Source organism: Oscarella lobularis, chromosome 6, assembly GCF_947507565.1.
Source record: "Oscarella lobularis chromosome 6, ooOscLobu1.1, whole genome shotgun sequence".
NCBI lineage: Eukaryota > Metazoa > Porifera > Homoscleromorpha > Homosclerophorida > Oscarellidae > Oscarella > Oscarella lobularis.
Window position 1 is genome coordinate 566,412 of NC_089180.1, and position 21,846 is coordinate 588,257.

A 21,846-nucleotide genomic window follows, 5' to 3' on the forward strand; every position below is an offset into this window, starting at 1 on the left:
CACGTGCGTTCATTGTCACCAGTCCCTTCATCTCAATCTCCACCTTTGTGAGAACCGATGGCATCTCCACACTCGGAGTCTTTCTACTGCATTCCAAAAACGAGCCTTTCAAGCGCCGAGCGCAATTGGTACGGCGGACTGAGCATCGGCGTCGCCGCGCTCAGCTTCATCGGATCCTCGTACACAGCCCATACGTGGTGACGTCAACTCAAACGCACTAAGATGAAAGTGAGAAACCAACTCGTCGCGAATCCGCACATCGTTTTCTTTCTCGCGATCACCGACCTCTTTGCAAGCTGCGCCGTCATCGGTCGCGGCACGGCGCTCATTAGCATCGAACCGCCCAAGCTCACGAATTCTAACCTATCAGCTGCCAACTGCAGTCTCGGTTCGCCGCACAACTGCCGACCGTACGAGACCTACTATCTCTATTTCGGCGTGTCGCTCGAAATCGCTCTGCGCTTCGGCTTCGTCGCCACGTAAGCGTGGACCCTTTTCTACGCAATTGACGTCTATTTGAAATCGAAACAGATGGGCCTAAAACCGAGTCGATATCAAGCTATATCGTGGACGGCCGCCGCCGTATTTACGGCCATTAATGAGACGGTCTTATTCGCTGATGTCGGCGTACCGATGTGCCGGACGACCGCTCCTAATTGTGCATGTATATCCCTATGATCATCATCATCATCGTCGCAAATCCTATTCTCTACGTACTACGTATCATCTCGCAATTTCACGCGAAACGTCAAGGCACGCGGCACGTTTACGAACACCGAGCGACAGGCGATACGCGAGCAAAAATTCCAATTCCTTTTCATGCTAACGATCTTCTACATATGCTGGCTGCCGAGCATCGTAAGCGGTTTCTACACGTCACAAAGTGGCACGTACCAATCGAAGTCTACATACTCAACGCACTATGCAACCCGTCGCAGGGATTCCTAAAACGGTTTCGCCTACAGTCGCACCGTTATTAGCACAACGTCGGGGGGAACAACGACTACGACGACAACGACATCGTCGACTACGGCAACGGCACGAAAAAAGAGTTTCGTCGATTCGGAGTACTACGAGACGGAGTGCATGACGACGGACCTTAGCAATCAACCGGATGACGAAATCGCCGTCAACAGCGAGAAACGTCGCCGGCCGGCGAAAATCGTTGACCGGCTACGGAGGAGGATCTTCTCATAACTCAAACCGCGTTTTAGATGTCTAAATTATTTTCTTTTTTCGAACAATTTTTAATTAATTTAGAATTACCAATCGTTTGCAGGCTTCAAAAACAAGCCAAAAATAATCGAACCGAAAGAAAATAGTTTCGGGGGGGAGGGGGCCCTCTCCCCAAAAGGTCCTTTTTAGCTAAACGTTACTAATAGGGGCGTTTCCTCTCATATGACAAACACTTCCGTGTCTGACTGGATGAGAATTTCCGCCTCGCCTGGACACGACTTACTCATTTGACGTCGATGACAAATCCGGGGTTTCTCCTTGGAGTCTCGATCCTCTTCGCCGGAACTGCCCAGTCGAAGATGAGCGGCTTTGTGTCGAGCCAGTCGCTCCATGTCTCGTTTGAGAAAAAACTCTTGAACTTCTTCGAAACATATGGACAATTCCCGTCCAGGAATCTAATTAATTAAATATAATTTATTTATTTTTTAAAAAATGATGTCTAACCTGAGAAGCTGTCTGAAGATTCAAACTGACTGTCAGCCAATCGAATTCCGGTAGTTGCTTGTACTCAGTCATAAACAGAGCAAGAGCCAAAGTAGAAGCCTAAAAGTAACACGTGTTCATAAATAAATATATAATATATTTTTCTTTATTACCCTATACGTCAAAAATCGACAATCTTGAGCGCAGAATTGAAGTCGTCGAACAACGGCGCGAAGATGCTCCTCATGCGTTCGACCCGTTCCCTTCAGAAAGTCGGCCTTCAAGCACGCCATGTGAAACTATTTAGACAAACAAGGAGTTCTCACACAAAAGGCCACGCCCCCGTTTTTTCTCAAACATACGACTCGAATGAAGCGAAGCGGAGTGATCGCGTTCACGTCGAAATTGAGTTTGTTCAGCACGATGCGCTCCATTCGGACGATATCGGGCGCCGAGAACTGGCAATCGCATAAGCGCGCGGATAGCGCTTCCTAAACGCGTGGGAAAATCGACTACGCCCCCGCGGCTCGACGAAAGAAACGCGTCTACCTTGCTTTCTTGCGTCGTTTTCGCCGCGATGTAGTAGCACGTAGCAGCGAGACACTTGAGGTATTTCGCTTTGACCTGAGAGAAAGAGGAATCGTTGCGAAAAGGCGCGTGAACGAGCGATTCTTACGCTGACGATGCCCAAGAAGCGATCTAAGAGAGAGATGGCGAGCATGAGCGATTGGGGTGTGCTGTGAAATCGGCCGGAGAGCCATGTGACGGTCGCGTCGCGAAAAAAGGCGAGATTTTTGGTGCGATCGTAGGCCGACATCTGGGGAGAGAGAGAGAGAGCGAAGTATGAGAGACTCGCGTTGACGAATGAGCGTACGCGATCGAACCGGGCGCGATTTCACGGACGAGGACTTGTCCTCGCTGATCCGGGGACAACCTCCGTCGTTAGCGCACGCTTCCGAATTGCTCACTCCTTTCTCGAATCGACGCAATCCGACGCGAAATGGACGATCAACTCAGGCTCGTCGGCTCCCTAAAAGGCCACAGCGACTGGGTGACGCAAATAGCGACGACTCCCCAAGTCCCAAACATGAGTCACGCGACAAGTCGATCATCAAGTGGAATCTCCAACGAAAAAGGCGCTACGCGGCCACAATCACCTCGTCTCCGACCTCGTCATCTCGTCGGACGGCCAATTCGCTCTCTCGAGTTCGTGGGACTCGACGCTTCGCCTTTGGGACGTCCACGCGGGCGACACAACGCGACGCTTCGTCGGACACACGAAAGACGTCCTCAGCGTCGCCTTCTCGGCCGACAATTTCCAAATCGTCTCGGGATCGCGCGACCGAACGATCAAACTCTGGAATACACATATTTAGTTTTCATGGGAGCAGAAGTGAGGAATCATTAGAGAGGGGAGGGGTTCACTGTACATATTATTATTATTTCTATTACTCAGTGTCTGCTTCTTGGTCTTCGAGCCTTGCATGCTATTGCCAAGTGAGTCGTATCTTTTTTTCTTTCTTGTGAGAGTACCTGTGACGTTTCAGGCATTGCATTCATGTCTATGACGAGGCGAGGCCGGGGACGTGGGAAAATCAGGCCGTCGTTTCATATTACATCGATCTGGTGGGCGAAATGGCGATACTTGGCGTCGACTTTGTTCATCGTCTTCACATGATGGTAGGAGATGAAAGGGGTTTTGATAATTGGATACATACATATGGGGTGTGTTTTTCTTGCCAGATTTGGGCCAACGTTTTCCTGAGCATGGCCAGTTTGGTTATTTTCATGCAGCTGCGCACTCTCTACGCCGAAATGCGTAAACGCATCGACAAGCATAGGAATTTTGTGAGAGTGAGCCAAAGCTTGGATACAAGGTATAAACGAGGAATTAATTAAAAATCAATTGATGGGTAACTATATCTTAACTTTAGGTTCCCGCTTGCGACGAAAGAACAGCTAGAAGGCAACGACGACAATTGTGCTATCTGTTGGGATAAGATGGAAAACGCGCGTTTATTGCCCTGCAATCACTTATTCCACTTGTCAGTCTCATTCGCACAAGAAAACTGACGTATGATAAGACGAGACCTTCTTTTCTTTAGATCGTGCTTGCGTTCTTGGTTGGAGCAGGACAGGAGCTGTCCAACGTGTCGCGTCAATTTAGGAGAAACGCAGGAGACGCCATCAAATGAAGCGAACTGGCAACCGGCAGTGAAGACGCCCCGAAACATGGATCTCTCGCCCTTCGTTCGCAATCGCGGCGAAAGGCGACAAAATAACTGGTTTCGATTCGACGGCAAGAAGACCACAATAGATAATAGACAACTCACTTCGAATCTATTTTTTTAGGAAGACAGTTGGCTAGCTGGTTACCCATTTTCTCTGTGCAAGTCGTTCAGGAGGGGAGACAGAGGCCAGTGACCCAGATGGAGAGAATGGTACTGCTGAAGGGCCTTGTTTTTTTCCCGTATACAGTCTTCTCTCTTTCTCTTAGGCACGTGCTGTGCAGGACGTTCTGCCTGATTATCCCATGGATTTAATTATGAGTGATTTGGCGCAAACTCGTTCAGCCGATCAAACGGTTCAGAATCTTACATGTACTGTGATATAGATGTAGCTATACACGTATTGCCTCTGTTTGTTTGTACCAGTTTTTGCATGCCTTAGGCTCTGGAGAGAGGGTCTGATTGATTGATTAGTACCTCTCAATGATTCAGGATCTGGTCTCTTTAGATCATCAGAGTCTAGTAGTTCCTTTTGGGGAAAAGAATTCGATATCATAAATTTATGTATAAGTAACCTTACCACGTCGTCATCATTTAAGTCTGCAGCAGATAGGGTCCATACTTTTGCAACATTAGAATCCACTTTTGACTGAGTACCTAAAATAATATAAGCGTAAGAATAATAAACTATAAAATGTTCTACATACCCTTATTCTTTGCAAGAGACAGTGCCAGCTGTTGAGATGCTCCCAACTCAAAGGCTGGCTTCTTGGCTTGAACCTTAGACAACAGAATAATCGACAAAGAAATTCCCCCTAGTAGCTGATAAACTGATAATTACTGTTAGAAAAAGTGAGGCCCCTCGTTCAGACACGCAGTCGAAAATCGTTTTGAAAAAAGCAAAAGCGGTGTTCACAACCATTTTGTCGCCTTCTGATTGCTGCTTTTGCTGTTTGGAGTATGTTTTCGACTGTGGCTCACTTCCGCTGTGTACCCAATGAGACCTCACCTTCTTTATTTGTAGAAATCAGCTTATTACGTATTTGACTAAATGGTTGTGACACCGCTTTTCAAAAGTTTTGCTTTCTAAAACGATTTTCGACTGCGTGTCCGAACGAGGGGCCTCACTTTTTCTAACAGTATTTATCAATTTATCAGCTACATATTTATGTCATAAGTCGCTTTATAATCACCGCTTCGCTTTGTAAACTTGGTTTGAGAAGGTTTTCTTAACCATGGTTCACTTCCGCTATGTACCCCATTGTGGGACCTCACCTTTTTTAGACTAGAAATCAGTGTAGCAGCTTGGAAATCATTCAATGGGATGTTTTTGTGCACATCTTTAGCTATTTCAATCGGTTTTTGACGACAGTGATCATATCACGTGATTATATATTATAGATTTTTCTTCGTGGGCGACTTTTCGCAGCGAATCCTTTTACGCGGCTAGTTTGCGTAATTTTTTCGCGTAATTCACGGTCGAAAGTCCGCCATTTGCCACTAACGAGGTGAGAACACAGAAGCCGCTTCCCTTTCGAGAAACAGAAGCGTTCGCCAGGCGCCCCGTCCATCCTCGTAGGAAAGACGCGACGGCGAACCCTTCGGCGGGAAGCTGCACGTCGCGCTAAACGCGGTGAGAGAGATACGCGATATAGCCATGATATAACGGGCCTCGGGGTCCCCTTTCGTTCGTCGCTTGATCGACTCGCTTCTGAACGCTCTATCGTTTTTTTTTCAATTGAAAATTTATTTGCACGTTGCACGGTTTCCTTTAGGTGTCGACGATGCAAGAGGAATTGGTCGCTTTGCAGCCGGAGTTGAAGAAAACTCAGGAGGAAACGGAGAAGTTGATGGGAGTCATAGAGAAAGACACCGTCGAAGTGGAGGCTAAAAAACAAGTTCGCTATTACGAGACTCATATGTGTGTGTATAGACTTCGAGTTATTTTCGTAGGTTGTGGCCGCTGACGAAGCCGTAGCGAACGAGGCTGCAGCAAAGGCCAAAGCCATTCAGCGCGATTGTCAAAGCGACTTAGCCGAAGCTCTTCCTGCTCTCAATTCAGCCATAGCGGCTTTGAATACTCTCAAGCCGTCAGATATCTCCCTAGTCAAATCTATGAAGGCACGCGGCGATCTTCTCTTCCCGGGGGGGGGGGGAGGAGTGTACTATTTCAGATTTTTCTAGAATCCTCCTTCTGCCGTGAAATTGGTCATGGAGGCGGTGTGTCCTTCGGGGTCTGGAAAGATGATCGAAGACTATTGGGGCACTTCGCAGAAGCTTCTCGGCGATTTGAAATTTCTCGAATCGCTCAAGTCGTACGACAAGGACAACATTCCTTCCGCCATCATCAAAAGAATCAGAGAAAAGTCCGTACTCCGTCACAGGCATTTTTACGCTCCCCTTTTCCCATTTCTCTAGATACATCTCGAATCCGGAATTCGATCCCGTTCAAATTGCTAAGGCCTCGACGGCGTGCGAGGGTCTGTGTCGATGGGTTCGAGCGATGGAAGTCTACGAAAGATTCGCGAGAGTGGTGGCACCAAAGCAAGTCAAGCTCAAAGAAGCCGAAAAGGAACTCGCTCTACAGACGGAGAAACTCAATGCAAAACGATCTCAACTTAAAGAGGTATAGCGATGGTTTTGTTTGATTTTCGTCTGTCAGAGCGGACGTATTTTTAGGTCGAAGGCAAGCTCCAGGTTCTGAATGACCAATTCGAAGTCACCATGACGAAAAAGCAGAATTTGGAGACTCAAATAGACGTCTGCTCCAAAAAGTTGGACAGAGCTGAAAAGCTTATCGGCGGTCTCGGCGGAGAGAAGGACAGGTGGAGCGAAGCCGCGAAGGAGCTGGGTGAAAGGTATGTGGAACGAATGGAATTTGTCTCTTTTATTAATTATTGTTTTTTTAGATACCACAATGCTGCTACTGGTGACGTGCTTCTGTCTTCCGGCGTCGTTGCTTATCTTGGAGCATTTACCGTTGATCTCAGAAATGTGGGATCGTCTCGTTTTCGAAATTATCGATTTCTAATTTTTTTCTTCATGTAGGAGTGCATTGCCGGCTGGCAAAAAGAATGTCAGAAACGAAAGATTCCCTGCTCCTCCAACTTTTCATTGCACGCCACGCTGGGAGAGCCCGTGAAGATTCGCGCTTGGCAGATCGCTGGACTTCTCGTAGATTCCTTTTCTATTGATAATGGAATAGTTGTTTCGAATTCGAGACGCTGGCCGCTCATGATTGATCCACAAGGTACAGGGAAGTGCATGTAGTTCGCACGGGTGTGACCTAAGCCCCTGTTTTAGGACAAGCTTATAAATGGATAAAGAACTTGGAAAAGGAGAACAAATTGTCCGTCATCAAGTTGTCAGATCCCAATTACTCTCGCACTTTGGAGAACAGCATTCAGGTTTGTACAATCGTTTGGGGGTGGGACAAATCATGGCGTTCATTTTTTTGCTGGCAGTTTGGAACTCCGGTTTTGCTTGAAAACGTTGGCGAAGAGTTGGATCCTCTGCTGGAGCCTCTGCTCCTGAAGCAGACATACAAACAGGGTGGTGTTGAGGTGAGCGGATTTGCGAATCTGCATGAATTGCGCTTTTGATTGCGTTTTATTATTAGTACTTTCGCTTGGGAGAAAACATCATCGAGTTTTCTCGCGATTTTCGTTTTTACATTACAACTCGTCTACGTAATCCTCACTATTTGCCTGAAGTGTCAGTCAAGGTAAGTCTACCAAAACGGTATGGCCAGTGGAGGGATTCTTTGCTTTGTATAGGTTACTTTGCTCAATTTTATGATCGCTCCTCTCGGATTGGAAGATCAGCTTCTCGGGATTGTCGCAGCGAAAGAGAAGCCGGAACTGGAAGAAAAGAAGAATCAGCTCATTGTTGAAAGTGCGGCCAACAAGAAGAAGGTAAAAAAACGACGTGCATTTCAAGATTCTAACGTCAATTGCACGTGGCTCTCCTTTAATTAACAGCTCAAGGAAATCGAAGATAAAATTCTAGAAGTGCTGTCGACGTCAGAGGGCAACATATTAGAAGATGAAAGTGCTATCCAAATCTTGTCTTCTTCAAAAACTCTTTCTGAAGAAATGTCTGAGAAACAGGTATAGGTTGTGTTGGGAGGGTATGCATAATTGCGTAGTGATATGGATTATGTTACAGAAAATTGCAACTGCCACTGAGAAAGAGATTGACGAGACTAGGAATGGTTACAAGCCCGTCGCCGTTCACTCGTCTATTCTGTTTTTCTGCATATCGGATTTGGCAAACATTGAGCCGATGTACCAATATTCGTTGAGTTGGTTCATCAATCTCTACCTTCAGGTTTGACGACGGCAAAGTTTTGCGAGACTCTCACTGTCAATTGTTTTTATAGTCCATAACCAATAGCCAACGATCAGCCGACTTGACGGAACGAATAGGATACCTGAACGATCACTTTACGAACAGCATCTATTGCAACGTTTGCCAATCTCTGTTCGAGAAGGACAAACTGTTGTTTTCATTCGTTCTGACGATCGGAATTCTCAAAGGACGGTAAGAAGTGCCATTTATCATTGAGCAACAATCGAATTCTTGTTCGTCGTATAGAAACAAGGTTTTGGATGATCACTGGCGTTTTCTTCTAACTGGCGGCGTCGCTCTTGACAACCCTAATCCGAATCCTTATCCGGAGTGGCTCTCCGACAAATCTTGGGGTGAAATTGTGCGGGCTTCAGCGCTTCCAGGACTGCACGGTTTATACCAAGGTACGCTTTTGCACGACCACTCCATAAAGGCACTTCATGACTCTGCTATGCTACGTAGAATTTTCTCCAAAATGGAAAGAAGTCTACGATTCAGCTGAACCGCAGTTTGCCAAGTATCCTAAGCCGTGGGATGTTCTTAGCGGACTAGAACGGTATAGGATACCTCTCTCTCTCTCTCTCTCATACACGATGCTACACTGTATCTTATAGAATGATTCTTCTCCGCTGCTTGCGTCCGGATAAAATTGTTCCGGCGACTCAGGTGTGGCTTCTAAATTTTGAGCATCTTCTTTGCTTTCATGCCAGGTCCTATGACAGGAATTTATAGTCGAGAACATGGGCAGAAATTACATTGAACCGCCCACGTTTGATCTCGCAGGGAGCTACGCCGATTCGTACTGTTGCGCTCCGCTGATCTTCGTTCTCTCCCCCGGCGCCGATCCCATGGCTGGCTTGTTGAAATTTGCCGACGATCGCGGCTTTGGAGGCGATCGCTGTCAGAGGATTTCTCTTGGTCAAGGCCAGGTAAACTCTTAAATTCCAGCATTGCCTGACAGCGTTGGAAATTCTGTTTTTCTTTAGGGGCCTATTGCGGCCAGAATGATCGAGAAAGCGCTCAAGGAAGGAACTTGGGTTGTGCTGCAAAATTGTCATTTGGCGACGAGTTGGATGCCGAAGTTGGAGAAAATCTGCGAAGAGGTCCTCATTCCCGAGAACACGCACAAGGATTTTCGTCTCTGGCTGACCAGTTACCCATCTGACGAATTTCCTGTATCAATCCTTCAAAACGGTGAATTTATAGCTTCTTGTTGTTTTTAGAGCGTCAAGCGTTCGTGTTTCTAGGAGTTAAGATGACGAATGAACCTCCAAAGGGAATGAGAGCCAATTTATTGAGATCCTATTTAAACGATCCTATATCAGACAACGAATTTTTCACTGGTTACTACAAGGTATTTTCTCCGCGTCTTTTTTCCCTCGTGCGATGGTCTATGTTTTTTTCTAAAGCCGAAAGTTTGGGAAAAATTGCTATTTGGTTTATGCTTCTTCCACGCTCTGGTGCAGGAGCGACGCAAATTCGGCGCCTTGGGATGGAACATTCCCTACGAATTCAACGAATCCGATCTCCGCATAAGCATGCGGCAACTCCAGGTAAGAAAAAAACGGCAATTTTTGAGAAACAGAAGAAAAAAACGGGAAACTATAGATGTTTCTCAATGACTACCAAGAAATTCCCATGAACGCTCTGACGTATCTAACGGGCCAATGCAACTATGGCGGAGGCGTTACGGACGACCTGGATCGTCGCTTGCTGACGAGCATGCTTTCTATATTCTATTGCCACGAGATGATCGTTAATGACGATTACAGGTGAGAGGAATTTTCTATGCAGTGTTCTTTACAAAAAATTGCTTCCTATAGATTTTCTGCGAGCGGCAATTACTATGCACCACCCAAAGGCGAATACCAGGATTACATCGACTACATTCGAAGCCTTCCTATCACTCCGCACCCGGAAGTTTTTGGTTTGCACGAAAACGCTGACATAACCAAAGACAATCAAGAAACGCAACAGGTACGAATTTTGCAGCTCACACCCTTCTTCGTATATTTATATTTTTCTCTAGTTGTTTGACGGAATTCTCTTGACATTGCCTCGTCAGACAGGTGGCGGTGGAAAGTCCTCGCAGACAATCATCGAGGAACTGGCTGTAGATATTCTGTCCAAGATGCCTCCCGACTTCGATCACGAATACGTTCGCTTATACATCATATTCGTGTCGTGTCTTCATTTGAGTTTGTTTGTTTCTTAGGTGATAGAAAACTTTCCAGTAGTCTACACCGAGTCAATGAACACTGTCCTCCGGCAGGAACTCATTCGATTCAATCGTCTCACCTCCGTTGTTCGTTCCAGTTTGCAGAACATTCAGAAAGCGATCAAGGTAGGCATCCTTAGATATATTGAGATTTTCGCTTTTTTCATTGTTATTACATAGGGCTTGGTTCTCATGTCGGCTGAGTTGGAAGACGTCTTTGTGAGCATGTTGGTAGGAAAAGTGCCGGCAATGTGGGCTGCGAAGTCGTATCCGTCTCTCAAGCCTTTGGGAGGTTACGTCAGCGATCTCCTTGCGCGGTAGAAGACTTTTCCCTATATTAGAGACGCTTTCTTTATGGTGTCTTTTTAGACTGAAATTTTTTCGGGATTGGATTGAAAATGGAACGCCAAGTGTTTTCTGGATATATGGATTCTATTTCACCCAGTCGTTTTTGACGGGTAAAGATTGGTTTTACACAGGGATGGATTGCGTACCTTTTGATCAATCCTGTTTTAGGGGCATCACAAAATTTTGCGAGGAAGTATACCATTCCCATTGATCATCTCGGCTTTGAATTTGACGTCATTCGCGATGACGTAGAGATCACGGAAAAGCCTCCTGACGGCGTCTACATCAAGGTGAATCGAATATCTAAAAGCTCTTCACGTGTATTCTACGTCACAATCTGCAGGGTCTCTTTTTGGATGGAGCTCGATTTGACAGAGAGAAAATGGTCATAGGTGAATCACTGCCCAAAATCCTCTTTGACCCCCTTCCAAGAGTAAAAAAATATTGCAGAATTTTTTGTCTTTCCTTTGACAATTTATTTCATTCAGATATGGTTGAGACCGGGTTAAAAGTCGAAGTTCAAGCCCAAGCCCACCTACTCGTGTCCTGTCTACAAGACGAGTACTCGAAAAGGCACGCTGTCTACCACTGGTCATTCGACGAATTACGTTCTCTCTATGAACCTGCCTTCAGACATGGAGCAGAGCCATTGGGTTAACAGAGGAGTGGCAAGTCTTTGCCAGCTGGATGACTAATGAAATATATGTATTTTGAATATGACGTCACGCTATTGTATCATTATTATTATTGCATTTTTCGACACGCATGCTCGAGATGGCCGAAAGCGTACCGAAAAAGAAGCGCTACAGAAAAGACAAGCGTACGTGCAGGCCACGCGTTTTTGACGTGTAGAACTAGTCGTCTCTTCGTCGATATCGGGCGCCGAGAACTGGCAATCGCATAAGCGCGCGGATAGCGCTTCCTAAACGCGTGGGAAAATCGACTACGCCCCCGCGGCTCGACGAAAGAAACGCGTCTACCTTGCTTTCTTGCGTCGTTTTCGCCGCGATGTAGTAGCACGTAGCAGCGAGACACTTGAGGTATTTCGCTTTGACCTGAGAGAAAGAGGAATCGTTGCGAAAAGGCGCGTGAACGAGCGATTCTTACGCTGACGACGCCCAAGAAGCGATCTAAGAGAGAGATGGCGAGCATGAGCGATTGGGGTGTGCTGTGAAATCGGCCGGAGAGCCATGTGACGGTCGCGTCGCGAAAAAACGCGAGGTTTTTGGTGCGATCGTAGGCCGACATCTGGGAGAGAGAGAGAGAGCGAAGTATGAGAGACTCGCGTCGACGAATGAGCGTACGCGATCGAACCGGGCGCGATTTCACGGACGAGGACTTGTCCTCGCTGATCCGGGGACAACCTCCGTCGTTAGCGCACGCTTCCGAATTGCTCACCCCTTTCTCGAATCGACGCAATCCGACGCGAAATGGACGTTCAACTCAGGCTCGTCGGCTTCCTAAAAGGCCACAGCGACTGGGTGACGCAAATAGCGACGACTCCCCAAGTCCCAAACATGAGTCACGCGACAAGTCGATCATCAAGTGGAATCTCCAGGCGCTACGCGGCCACAATCACCTCGTCTCCGACCTCGTCATCTCGTCGGACGGCCAATTCGCTCTCTCGAGTTCGTGGGACTCGACGCTTCGCCTTTGGGACATCGAAAGGGTACGCGTGATGACGTCACTGAATGCATAACATATATTCTCTTTTCTTTTCTTTTCTTTTTATTAGGGAGACCGACGGTCGGCTCACAAGCCGCTCTACATCAAGAATTTGTGCCAGGCTGAACGCAATATGATAGACATTTCCGTGACGGCGTGCTGTTGCGTAGGTTTCGCTTATTTGTTCTTGCGCGTGAAGTTTTATCTCTCTTCTCTCTCTAGTCTCATCTAGTCGTACTCCAATTGGTTCATCGTCCCCCGTTTTGCAGAGTCTCATCAAGAAGCGTCTGCTCGCCGTCGATTTGTGCATACAGAAAAGTCAATGAAATAAATACGTTTTGGGAAAAATTTTTCATTTCTCTCTTTCTCTAGTTCGAGCCAATTTTGCTGCGACGAATCAACTTGGAAATCAAACGGGCGTCGAGCAGACGAGCATCAAAGTGTCGCTCAAGTGCCCCCTCTCGTTCCGACGAATCACGTTTCCGGCGAGAGGACGAGAATGTCGACACGTGTAGGTAAGGAGTCCAGAAGAGAGACAAATATATGAGTAAAGTGAGTACATAAATGACATGACACATAAATTTTCAGTACCTTAGTGACGAGATTAATGTAATTAATTTAATTTACCTAATTAATTAAAGATTGATTCTTTTTAGACCTGAACCGTTTTCTCCTCAACCGAATCGTCTGTTTTCCGGGATCGTCGCGTGTCCGTCACAGGTACGAGAATATTGACCTTTTTAAAAGTCCATACTTCAGTTTTCTTCCCTTCAGATGTCCGATTTCGTTAACTAAGCAAGGGGGGGAGCTTCTCCAGGTATGTTTTCAGGAGGACAAATATTCTTATGTATAATTATTAATTCTTTTAATTCTTTTAATTAATCTTATTTTTGTTAGGGTCATTTCATCTCTAGGGCTCATTAAGGGAATTCCATCAGATAAGTGTACCCTAGTTTCATGTGTTGTAGGGGCTTTGTTTGTCGTGTGTTGTATAGGGAGAGGATCGAGTAGGAAGAAGGGTCAATGTCACAAGGTACCGTCTAATTTTAAGCCATCAGTCATGCTGAGTTCCTTTGACTAGGGGGACCAGGCTGGAAGGAAGAGGAGAGGATAGTGAGCGCGAAGGGAAAAAGGGGGGACAATCGAGCAGGGGGATCGAGGGAAGGGTCAATATCCCGAGGTACGGATTTATTCTTCGTTGTCATGGCTAATGTTTTAGTTACTTTAAATTAGGGAGATTCAATTGGAAGGGAACGATCGGGCGGAAAAGGGGAAGATCGAGGGGAGGCATTGACTTCCTTGGAGGTGGAGCCACTTAGCGCTAATTGGTCGCGCATCAGTCTGGGCGTCGATTTCATCCTGACGCTGATTTCACTCCATCTCGAAAAGGTGAACAATGGTAAGCCCTTCGTTATCCAATCGCGGGGATTTTTGGAACTGGACTACGGCTTCGTCTTCCCCTTATATCGGCAATTTCTTTGTTGCGCAGACGACCGCGAGCGAAGGAATCGACGAAAAAAACGGATGCGACGTCCCGAATCGAATATTCGTCGGCGGCATTTCCTTCAGCGTGAGTGCACGTAGTAGACGCGCTGGCGCAGAGCGTCGCGCCGTACGTGTCTAATTACCTAACGTCTGTTTTTGACGTTTGTAGACAACAGAGCTCGAACTGAAGACGTGCTTCGAGACGTTTGGCGCTGTGCGCGACTCGAAGATCATCGCCGATCGAAAAGGAGCATCGAAAGGGTAAGAAAGCCGACGAAAAAAAGCAAAAACGAGACAAACGATCGAAACATCGACTTTTGGGAACCTAGGTACGGTTTCATTACGTTCGGATGCCAAGAGGACGCCAGTCGCGTGCAAGAGCAGGTAGAACGTACGCGTGTTGCCTTTCTTTTAGACCCGTCCTTCGTGAGAAAGCGCGTGGAAAGGCGGGGCCTCTATCTTTGACACCACCAACTCTCCTATTATACAGGGTGCAGTGTACTTCATGGGGAAGAAAGTGAACGTCGGACCAGCGATTCGTAAACAGGTAAGAAATCTAGACGAGTCGACGCGTTGCATTGGTGAATTTCGACTGACGTAGCCAGGCGAACGATTTCACAAGCCGACGTCGACGACGACAACAAGCGTCGACCGATCGTCGGACGGTTTCGAGTCACCGCAGTCGAGCGCGGAAGTCGCTGCAGTCAATCACGTCGACCTGACTCAATTGAGTCACGAGACCGTGACGCCGGTGTGTTCACTGTGTTGTCCCGTTTACGCTGCCCCGTCGGCTCCCACGCATTGCAGCTGCAATGCACTTCCGCCGGGATTCGTCCCTGTGGCGACAACGCCGACGAATGCTTGGTGTTATCATGGGGAAACGTGTAATTCGCTGCAGGTTAGGTTAGTGACGTGGCTACTGCGTATGCCTATACCATCGTTTCTGTTTCCGCAGCTCGTCCATCCACTATTATCCGACACCGAATCAACATGTTTACCAGGTACTATTTCGATCGGTATCATAAAGGTCGATAACAGCTCCTTGCTTTTCGCAGGTTCCAATGCAATCGCAGTCACCCTACAGGCAATAGGCGGCGCGCTCCTTTCTCCAACGGCGCACGCCGCCGCTGACGCCTATCGATATATCGAACCGGATGTAAGTGTAAGACAGGATGCCCCGCCTCCCTCCTCAATTGCTCTTTTAGAATACGACGGCTGGACCGCGCGTCGAAATCGTGGGAACTCCGATCGTCTCGACGACGACGACGACGACGACGACTAACGTCACTGGAAGTGGTCGTCGTTAGCGAAAGCGGAGAAAAGCGGAGGCGCGAATTTGGCCCGCCGGCGGCGCCTGGGGCTCAATAGGAAGAGCGGGGTCTCTGCATGTCTCGCTGACTGTCTGTCTGTGCAACTGTGCATGTCGTCGATGTGTGTGTATATATATCTCTTTTTGTAGCTCTTCTTACTAAAGTCTTTTTTCACTCACGACCGCTACACCAGCGCTAACACCCTTTCCGAGTCGCGCGTCGTTGTCGGGCTTTTTAGGCCAATTTCGTTGACTGAGAGTCTCCGAGGGACTCGTTGCGGTTGGTCTGTCGTCGTTGCGTCGATCGCGATCGGTGGAATCGCCGAGAAACGGCGATCGAGACGTCATAAGGGATTTTCCCCATATACGGGTGCTGCAGCTGAACAGCACGTCACAGCTCAGCACTTTTTGACACGCTAAAGACCTCCGTTTTCGCGTGGGAAACTGCACCCCCGCAATAAAAACATACGGGCTATTCGTGAGTAACTTGAAGCGCTAAAATGATGAAGTCCAAACTTGCAATTAATTAGAATGACTCATGATTTCTGCTGTGCTGCATCCACTGGTGAGGGTAAATTGATTTAAACATGAGAAGAGAAAAGTGAACGAAGCTTTTCTGGTTTGGGTCTTATCAATGATCTGCTATCTGTTGCCGAGGGAAAGTGGAAACTCGTTTCAGTCGACAGCCTGTATAGTGCATTTTTAAGGTCGTAAGCTATTTTCTTACTAGACAAGCCCTAACAACTGAATAACAGAACAGAAAGAAACAGTTACCGTAAAGATTTACCGTAAGATGTGTCTACCGCACGCTAACCAATATAGGGCTTGTGCACGTGACGTCCAGGCAACGTCACAGGCAACGTCACAGTCTCTTGTTTGGGCATGACGCGCGTTAGGGTTTCAGAAATTGTTCTCCAGATTGTCCTCTATCTGCGCGATACTCCGCGTAACCACCAGAATATATGTAGAAGCATGCTATAGACGTCGTTCGGCGCCTATTCCGTGGTATTTTTCCGTGTTTTCGTTATATCGATGAATGGGCGGGGACTTCCGACGAAATGGGCGTTTTCGATGGGCTCTCATTCCTCACCAAAGCATCCGATTGCACCGAGACTTTATCACGTTATAGGCACATGATTGATCTTCACATGAAGAGGTTTAGTTTCGCACTTTGGGTCCTGTTTGTAAGGAACGAAGCGGGAATCTACCTTGATATCGCCAATGCATACATGTACGGCTTAGTGGCCCTTCTCAATCCGCTGATTCATACTTTGTGGACTAAAGGTTTTACGGACACTTTCAAGTGAAAGAGAAGTAAAAAAGAATACGAACCAGGTTTAATTGAGTCACATGACGTTGCATCAATTCCCAGTCAACAGACTCGCATACTTCAGATGGAGGACAATACGGCTCAACAGACTTCGCAATTAATATAAAAAACTAGATGTAATGCAGTACATACTGCCTTCTAAATAAACCGTGCAGTAGAAAATTTCCCGGCCACGAGACGTTGTGACGCACCGATAGCGTGCGGTATCACCTGCCATTCAGGGACACTCGCCGACGCGCCGAGCAGCCACCGTCGACGAATCCGAGCAGATGGACTTTCAAACGCCATTGTAATCGCTAGTACAGTCCCGTCAATCTCAGTCTAGCGCATTTCGTGACCAGAATCGCCGCGGAGACGAAGAAAAAGGAGGGAAACGCGCTCTACACCGCAAAGGACTACAGAGGAGCAGTGCGCCTCTACTCGGAGGCACTAGGCAAGCAATCTTCCAATAGTAAACGTAAAAACGAAGCGAAAAGCTCCTCTAGATTGCGATCCAACGAACGCGACGTGTTATTCGAATCGCGCCGCCGCTTTTTTGGCTCTCAACTACTTCGACGACGCGTTGAACGACTGCGAAGCGGCAATTCGGCACAATCCCAGCTTCGTCAAGGTGAAATCGCGTCGTTTTTTTTTTTCTGGCGACGCTCCGCCCTCGTTTCTAGAATTTTCCATTTCGCGTAGGCTTACTTCCGTAAGGCGAAGTGTCACGTGCGCTTCGGCGATTTGGAGGCGGCGCGAGTGAACTTGATGAATGTGTTGGAATTGGAGCCGGGTAATATGGCGGTGAAGGCGGAGGTAAATTAATTAATTAAAATAAAAAATCAGAATACTAATCGTTCTCAAATAGCTTCAAACTATTGAAAATATTAAACAATTAGCCGTCGACGGAGAAGACGCGTTGGAAGGGAAAAAATTTGATAAGGTGTTACATTCAATAATCGATGGTTTTCCTCCTCCAACTCCAAGTATAAATGATTTAATATAGGCTATACCGACGTCACTGTCAACAATGCTGGAAACAATGTCATCGCCATTAGTAAACGTCCAACTAAACGGTCTCCAGACAGCGAGAAAATTACTCTCACGTGAACGTCATCCGCCTATTGACGCAATCATTGATGCTGGATTTATACCGAAATTCGTCTCCTTTCTCGAATCGGATAATCCCAATCTTCAGTACGAAGCCGCATGGGCACTCACGAATGTTGCTGCGAGCGAGCACACTTGCGCTGTCGTCGATTCTGGCGCCGTGCCAGCTCTCATTCGACTTCTCTCTGTGCCGACAAATATGAGCATCGCTGAGCAAGTTGTATGGGCCTTGGGGAATATTGCTGGTACATATCCATAGCTAATTTTCGTATTTATCTATTTATTTTTGTTGTTTAGGCGATGGAGCTCATTTGAGAGATTTTGTTGTTAAACATAATGTAATTCCGCCGTTGATTGCCTTGCTTACTCCAACAATTGACGTAGGCCTATAATAATGATTCAGAGTCAATACTATAGGGGATCATACATAATATTTATTAGGTAACCTTTCTAAGGACAATTGTGTGGACTTTTTCTAATTTGTGTCGAAATAAGAATCCATCTCCGTCAACGGAAGCGGTTATAGCTGTAAGATCATACATAATTAATTGAAAAAAATTATATATCTATTTTCTTTAGATTCTTCCTTCTCTGTGTCAACTTTTGTTTCATTCTGACAAAGAGGTCTTTTCTTAAAATCCCTTTATATTATTATCTGATCTTTGACTTGAATTCGTTCAGGTTGTATCAAACTGTTGCTGGGCTTTTGCCTATCTCACTGATAGCACAGAAGAGAGAGTACAGGTAAATCAAGACTCACACGAATTTTTAATTAATTAATTAATACTAATTAATTTTTAGATGATTGTTGATTGTGGAATTGTTCCCCAAATGGTGACATTGCTTGGCAGTCAAGAAACAGAACTTTTGGTACTTATGAACGCTCTTATTCATTAATTAATTAATAAGAGAACTTAATATAGATTCCTGTTCTGAGAGCAATTGGAAATATTGTCACTGGATCTGACATTCAAACACAGGCACATCAATTAAAATTCAATATAATTAAATCTAATTTTCATTCAGGTTGTCTTGGATTCAAATGGGCTCCAATATTTCCCCGCTTTGCTGAGACATTCAAAGCCAAGTATCAAGAAGGTTAGACAGAGTGACAGTCAAAAAATAAACTTTATTAATTATTTTTTAATTTAGGAGGCCACTTGGACTGTATCCAACGTCACAGCAGGAACACCAGAACAAATCAGAGTAAGAAGAAGATGACTTTAATTAATTAATTAATTAATAAAAAATCGTTCATAATAATATTATGAATTCTTTAATACAGGCTGTAGCTGATGCCGGAATTATTCAACCGCTCATTAACATACTCACCGATGGTGTATGTACTAAAATCATAATACATAAAAGAATAAATTACCTTCGTTTCTTAGGACGATTTCAAGTCGCAAAAGGAAGCAATAATTCCATCAGAGACTCGAGGTGCTGGACAGCGGGAAGATTTATCGAGAAGCGAGAGAGCCACGCTAAGAAACCCTGAAGATAAAAAAGGACTCTCGTTCACTTTATCACAGACCTATAATAGTTGAGAGAAAACAATTGGAAGAGCTGCTGTCAAATGAAGTCCCAACGAGCCAATTGCTACACTTCTCATGAGGCAAGTGGCCGGAATTTGGTACGAGCTACCTGTGATCATAAAATATTATGTACCAATATCTATCAGTGTTACGCCCACTTTTCCGTCTATGCCCCGGTCCCATTATTTATCTTTAAATTCTTCCTTCTTGACGCGGCTCACTTTTTGATATGAACCTGAGAGCCGCGCCCACCAAAAAAGTCGTCAGCGAATTTATTTAGCGCGTAAAGAGACTCTATCCATTTCAATTTCGAACATCGCATCGCGTTGCCATGGCAACCGAGGTAACAGATAAAAGAGAGTCAGGCTCAAGAACAAGGAACGACTCGGATAAACCGTCAAGAACGATTGGACTAGCGTAGGAATCGCTAATAATGTTAACTACGTCTTTCGGGCGGATTTCCGTGTAGAACCAGTCGTCTCTGAGTATGCACTCGATGACGCGGCTCTTTCGTTCGAGTTTTAGCGTCAATTCGCGCGAATCCGTGCGTTTCACGTCGACGACATGGCAACGCAGGTACCCGGATGTCTCGTCAAATTCAATTAGTGGTGGAATTTTTTTTCGCCGTCGATCGAAAGCGCGAGAAGTGCGCTGTCGTTGAGCGAATCGTCGAATTCGGTTGAAAAATCGACGTTTTTTTAGTGGGGCCCCCTTCCTGATCGATGAACGAGCGTCGTCGCGATAGTTTGAGTTTCTTTCGTTTCGGCTTTTCCGCGTCGTTGCTTAGATCGATGAGGAGCCGTTTCTTCGCTTTTGAAGGCGTTCGCTCCGTTTTCGCGTCTGGCGATTTCTATAGAGAGCGCGCGTGCGTGTCTGCAACCGAATTCGAATGTCTGGCTGCTCTATCTTGACGAAATAGCGCTGGATCGTTCGCTGCGAGCTGTTCTTCTCCGATTTTGAACAGCGCCATTTTATCCGGGAATCTCATCTGTTTTAGGTTGTCACTGCTTCGCTAGGAGCAGAAATGCAACGGGAACAGCTGGAGTCTCATCGTGACATAGAAGTGCGTTCAGGGAAACGAACCTCACCTCACAATGAGGTACGACGTTGTGCAGTACGATATGGAAAGGGCTCAAGACAACTTTCCTCCCTCTCTCTGTATTTGCGTTTTTAGACAAAAACGACGCCTCATCCAGTTGCTGCAAGTGAAGGCGTCCACGCCGCCAACCAGGACCTAGATCGTCTTCGTGAAAGTCTCAGCGAAACTCATCGAGATTTTCGCATCCTCCAACAGAGCAATACGAAAGCAGTGGAGGCGTTAACAGAAAGAATTTCCAGCCTCGAAACCCAAGCCACAGACATGCAAGCCCATCAACGAGTCGTCCAAACAAAAATGCTCGAAGCCTGCTATCAATCTGTCGACAACGCGCAGAGAGACTATCGCGCCAAGTTCGACAACGTCGAAAGTCATCTTCGAATCATGACCGAGAAAATGCTCAAAATGGAAGAATTGGTAACAACCCAAGCGGCGCGAATACGATCACTAGAAGACGAAAATAATTCGCTGAGAACCAATGACGCCCCTTCTCTCAGAACAAGCGGCATGGGAACGGGATCGTCTTTGAGCCCGCTCAATGAACAACAGTTCTCACAACAGGATCGAATCCTCGCTTCTCACGATATCAAATTAGCGGAGCACGGGCTTAGGATTGATATGTTGGACTGTAAAAATACCGAGGGAGTTCTTCTGTGGAAGATTACTGATATTCGAAGGCGTAGGCGTGAGGCTGTAAGTGGGAAAACGCCTTCGATTTATTCGCAGCCGTTTTACACTTCTGGCTGCGGATATAAGCTTTGTGCGAGGTTGTATCTGAATGGGGACGGGATGGGAAAAGGGACTCATCTCTCGCTGTTTTTTGTGGTGATGAGGGGCGAGTATGATGCCCTTTTGCCTTGGCCCTTTCAACAGAAAGTGACTCTCGTCCTCATGGATCAAACCTATGGTAGACACGTGTCGGACACGTTTAGACCCGATCTCACGTCGTCGTCGTTCAAAAAGCCGCGCAATGAAATGAATATTGCGAGTGGGTGTCCTCTATTTGTTCCCTTATCGACATTAGACGGTGGAGATTATATAAGAGATGACACGTTATTTATCAAAGTAGTTGTGGACACAAGTGACGTCACTCGTCCAGACAAAGGATGATTTTTATAGATAAATTTCTTTTGGTGCTTTAATTACTAGGTCTTGATTTTTGTCAATAAAAATGTGTGCCACGTGTTTCATGTTTGAAGCATACTCTTGCGCTCAGCTCCCACTGCTCCCACGTATATATATATGACTCTTCTAAGTTCCCGGATTAGACGACCAACGCCCCCATTTTCCAAATCTTGGAGAATGGGGGCGGTGGTCGTCTAATCCGGGCATTTATAGCCGTTTACCCAATTAAATCCGGGACATTGCGCCTTGTGACAGTGTTATGACGGCTGTAGTCATGGGCGGAGCGAGTTCCGCCCATAGAAATAGTTCTGCAACTTAGGAATTGCGCGATATCATTGTAGCTAAAAAGTTAGGTTAATAGACTAAACGACTGGGAGGCGGAGACGTGTAAAGCAGGAAAATTACGTCA

General features: G+C 46.3%; 7 protein-coding genes and 1 pseudogene across 7 annotated transcripts; 7 read left to right on the forward strand and 1 right to left on the reverse strand.

The window, feature by feature from the left end:
- The first annotated feature begins 56 nt into the window (after positions 1 to 56).
- Positions 57 to 678, forward strand: LOC136188391 (uncharacterized; annotated as a pseudogene).
- Positions 679 to 1,223: 545 nt separating this feature from the next.
- LOC136188323 (cyclin-I-like) lies at positions 1,224 to 2,592 on the reverse strand. Its single transcript, XM_065976061.1, has 7 exons — positions 2,544 to 2,592; positions 2,336 to 2,476; positions 2,209 to 2,283; positions 2,022 to 2,150; positions 1,833 to 1,958; positions 1,681 to 1,779; positions 1,224 to 1,631 (listed from the first exon to the last, which is right to left on the reverse strand). The coding sequence occupies exons 2-7, from the start codon at positions 2,474 to 2,476 to the stop codon at positions 1,395 to 1,397; spliced, it is 807 nt and encodes a 268-aa protein (XP_065832133.1). The 5' UTR covers positions 2,544 to 2,592; the 3' UTR covers positions 1,224 to 1,394.
- A 32-nt stretch (positions 2,593 to 2,624) lies between these two features.
- On the forward strand, positions 2,625 to 4,461 carry LOC136188326 (E3 ubiquitin-protein ligase AMFR-like). Its single transcript, XM_065976064.1, has 8 exons — positions 2,625 to 3,052; positions 3,116 to 3,156; positions 3,207 to 3,339; positions 3,403 to 3,536; positions 3,594 to 3,704; positions 3,765 to 3,958; positions 4,012 to 4,100; positions 4,157 to 4,461. Exons 1-8 carry the CDS (start codon positions 2,660 to 2,662, stop codon positions 4,271 to 4,273), a joined length of 1,212 nt encoding a protein of 403 aa, XP_065832136.1. The 5' UTR covers positions 2,625 to 2,659; the 3' UTR covers positions 4,274 to 4,461.
- An 851-nt stretch (positions 4,462 to 5,312) lies between these two features.
- On the forward strand, positions 5,313 to 11,613 carry LOC136188324 (dynein axonemal heavy chain 3-like). Its single transcript, XM_065976062.1, has 31 exons — positions 5,313 to 5,395; positions 5,446 to 5,520; positions 5,663 to 5,785; positions 5,841 to 6,008; positions 6,072 to 6,253; positions 6,306 to 6,513; positions 6,567 to 6,881; positions 6,936 to 7,137; positions 7,191 to 7,294; positions 7,352 to 7,450; positions 7,507 to 7,611; positions 7,664 to 7,801; positions 7,868 to 7,996; positions 8,055 to 8,216; positions 8,269 to 8,429; positions 8,484 to 8,641; positions 8,700 to 8,793; positions 8,852 to 8,903; positions 8,960 to 9,166; positions 9,224 to 9,431; positions 9,485 to 9,591; positions 9,647 to 9,790; positions 9,846 to 10,009; positions 10,061 to 10,214; positions 10,267 to 10,395; positions 10,453 to 10,581; positions 10,636 to 10,772; positions 10,825 to 10,913; positions 10,972 to 11,093; positions 11,147 to 11,236; positions 11,292 to 11,613. The coding sequence occupies exons 3-31, from the start codon at positions 5,672 to 5,674 to the stop codon at positions 11,310 to 11,312; spliced, it is 4,092 nt and encodes a 1,363-aa protein (XP_065832134.1). The 5' UTR covers positions 5,313 to 5,395; positions 5,446 to 5,520; positions 5,663 to 5,671; the 3' UTR covers positions 11,313 to 11,613.
- A 463-nt stretch (positions 11,614 to 12,076) lies between these two features.
- LOC136188328 (uncharacterized) lies at positions 12,077 to 13,002 on the forward strand. The gene is made up of 4 exons (XM_065976066.1): positions 12,077 to 12,472; positions 12,539 to 12,634; positions 12,691 to 12,786; positions 12,841 to 13,002. Exons 1-4 carry the CDS (start codon positions 12,077 to 12,079, stop codon positions 12,985 to 12,987), a joined length of 735 nt encoding a protein of 244 aa, XP_065832138.1. The 3' UTR covers positions 12,988 to 13,002.
- A 489-nt stretch (positions 13,003 to 13,491) lies between these two features.
- On the forward strand, positions 13,492 to 15,441 carry LOC136188392 (deleted in azoospermia-like). The gene is made up of 11 exons (XM_065976141.1): positions 13,492 to 13,501; positions 13,550 to 13,581; positions 13,702 to 13,857; positions 13,958 to 14,038; positions 14,123 to 14,214; positions 14,283 to 14,337; positions 14,444 to 14,500; positions 14,555 to 14,851; positions 14,909 to 14,954; positions 15,009 to 15,109; positions 15,159 to 15,441. The coding sequence occupies exons 1-11, from the start codon at positions 13,492 to 13,494 to the stop codon at positions 15,258 to 15,260; spliced, it is 1,029 nt and encodes a 342-aa protein (XP_065832213.1). The 3' UTR covers positions 15,261 to 15,441.
- Positions 15,442 to 16,799: 1,358 nt separating this feature from the next.
- LOC136188325 (importin subunit alpha-1-like) lies at positions 16,800 to 19,258 on the forward strand. The gene is made up of 16 exons (XM_065976063.1): positions 16,800 to 16,881; positions 16,934 to 17,025; positions 17,078 to 17,202; positions 17,274 to 17,387; positions 17,440 to 17,514; positions 17,578 to 17,926; positions 17,979 to 18,061; positions 18,123 to 18,209; positions 18,261 to 18,305; positions 18,363 to 18,425; positions 18,483 to 18,551; positions 18,605 to 18,661; positions 18,708 to 18,779; positions 18,834 to 18,887; positions 18,967 to 19,020; positions 19,073 to 19,258. The coding sequence occupies exons 1-16, from the start codon at positions 16,862 to 16,864 to the stop codon at positions 19,226 to 19,228; spliced, it is 1,515 nt and encodes a 504-aa protein (XP_065832135.1). The 5' UTR covers positions 16,800 to 16,861; the 3' UTR covers positions 19,229 to 19,258.
- Positions 19,259 to 19,765: 507 nt separating this feature from the next.
- LOC136188327 (TNF receptor-associated factor 3-like) lies at positions 19,766 to 21,447 on the forward strand. The gene is made up of 3 exons (XM_065976065.1): positions 19,766 to 19,792; positions 20,214 to 20,315; positions 20,391 to 21,447. The coding sequence occupies exons 1-3, from the start codon at positions 19,781 to 19,783 to the stop codon at positions 21,420 to 21,422; spliced, it is 1,146 nt and encodes a 381-aa protein (XP_065832137.1). The 5' UTR covers positions 19,766 to 19,780; the 3' UTR covers positions 21,423 to 21,447.
- Positions 21,448 to 21,846: the final 399 nt, after the last annotated feature.

Coding starts and splice junctions, on each gene's coding strand:
- LOC136188323 (XM_065976061.1), bottom strand. CDS start 2,476: ATGTCGGCCTACGATCGCACCAAAAATCTCGCCTTTTTTCGCGACGCG. Junction 2,284..2,335: donor GCTTCTTGGGCATCGTCAGC/GTAAGAATCGCT, acceptor TCTTTCTCTCAG/GTCAAAGCGAAATACCTCAA. Junction 2,151..2,208: donor AAACGACGCAAGAAAGCAAG/GTAGACGCGTTT, acceptor CCACGCGTTTAG/GAAGCGCTATCCGCGCGCTT.
- LOC136188326 (XM_065976064.1), top strand. CDS start 2,660: ATGGACGATCAACTCAGGCTCGTCGGCTCCCTAAAAGGCCACAGCGAC. Junction 3,053..3,115: donor TAGTTTTCATGGGAGCAGAA/GTGAGGAATCAT, acceptor TCTATTACTCAG/TGTCTGCTTCTTGGTCTTCG. Junction 3,157..3,206: donor GCCTTGCATGCTATTGCCAA/GTGAGTCGTATC, acceptor GTGACGTTTCAG/GCATTGCATTCATGTCTATG.
- LOC136188324 (XM_065976062.1), top strand. CDS start 5,672: ATGCAAGAGGAATTGGTCGCTTTGCAGCCGGAGTTGAAGAAAACTCAG. Junction 6,009..6,071: donor CCCTAGTCAAATCTATGAAG/GCACGCGGCGAT, acceptor AGATTTTTCTAG/AATCCTCCTTCTGCCGTGAA. Junction 9,592..9,646: donor TTTTCACTGGTTACTACAAG/GTATTTTCTCCG, acceptor TTTTTTCTAAAG/CCGAAAGTTTGGGAAAAATT.
- LOC136188328 (XM_065976066.1), top strand. CDS start 12,077: ATGAGAGACTCGCGTCGACGAATGAGCGTACGCGATCGAACCGGGCGC. Junction 12,473..12,538: donor GCCTTTGGGACATCGAAAGG/GTACGCGTGATG, acceptor TCTTTTTATTAG/GGAGACCGACGGTCGGCTCA. Junction 12,635..12,690: donor CCGTGACGGCGTGCTGTTGC/GTAGGTTTCGCT, acceptor TTCTCTCTCTAG/TCTCATCTAGTCGTACTCCA.
- LOC136188392 (XM_065976141.1), top strand. Junction 13,858..13,957: donor TTTCACTCCATCTCGAAAAG/GTGAACAATGGT, acceptor TTTGTTGCGCAG/ACGACCGCGAGCGAAGGAAT. Junction 14,852..14,908: donor AAACGTGTAATTCGCTGCAG/GTTAGGTTAGTG, acceptor CTGTTTCCGCAG/CTCGTCCATCCACTATTATC.
- LOC136188325 (XM_065976063.1), top strand. CDS start 16,862: ATGGACTTTCAAACGCCATT. Junction 17,515..17,577: donor AAGGGAAAAAATTTGATAAG/GTGTTACATTCA, acceptor GATTTAATATAG/GCTATACCGACGTCACTGTC. Junction 18,306..18,362: donor TGTTTCATTCTGACAAAGAG/GTCTTTTCTTAA, acceptor GAATTCGTTCAG/GTTGTATCAAACTGTTGCTG.
- LOC136188327 (XM_065976065.1), top strand. Junction 20,316..20,390: donor GAACCTCACCTCACAATGAG/GTACGACGTTGT, acceptor TTGCGTTTTTAG/ACAAAAACGACGCCTCATCC.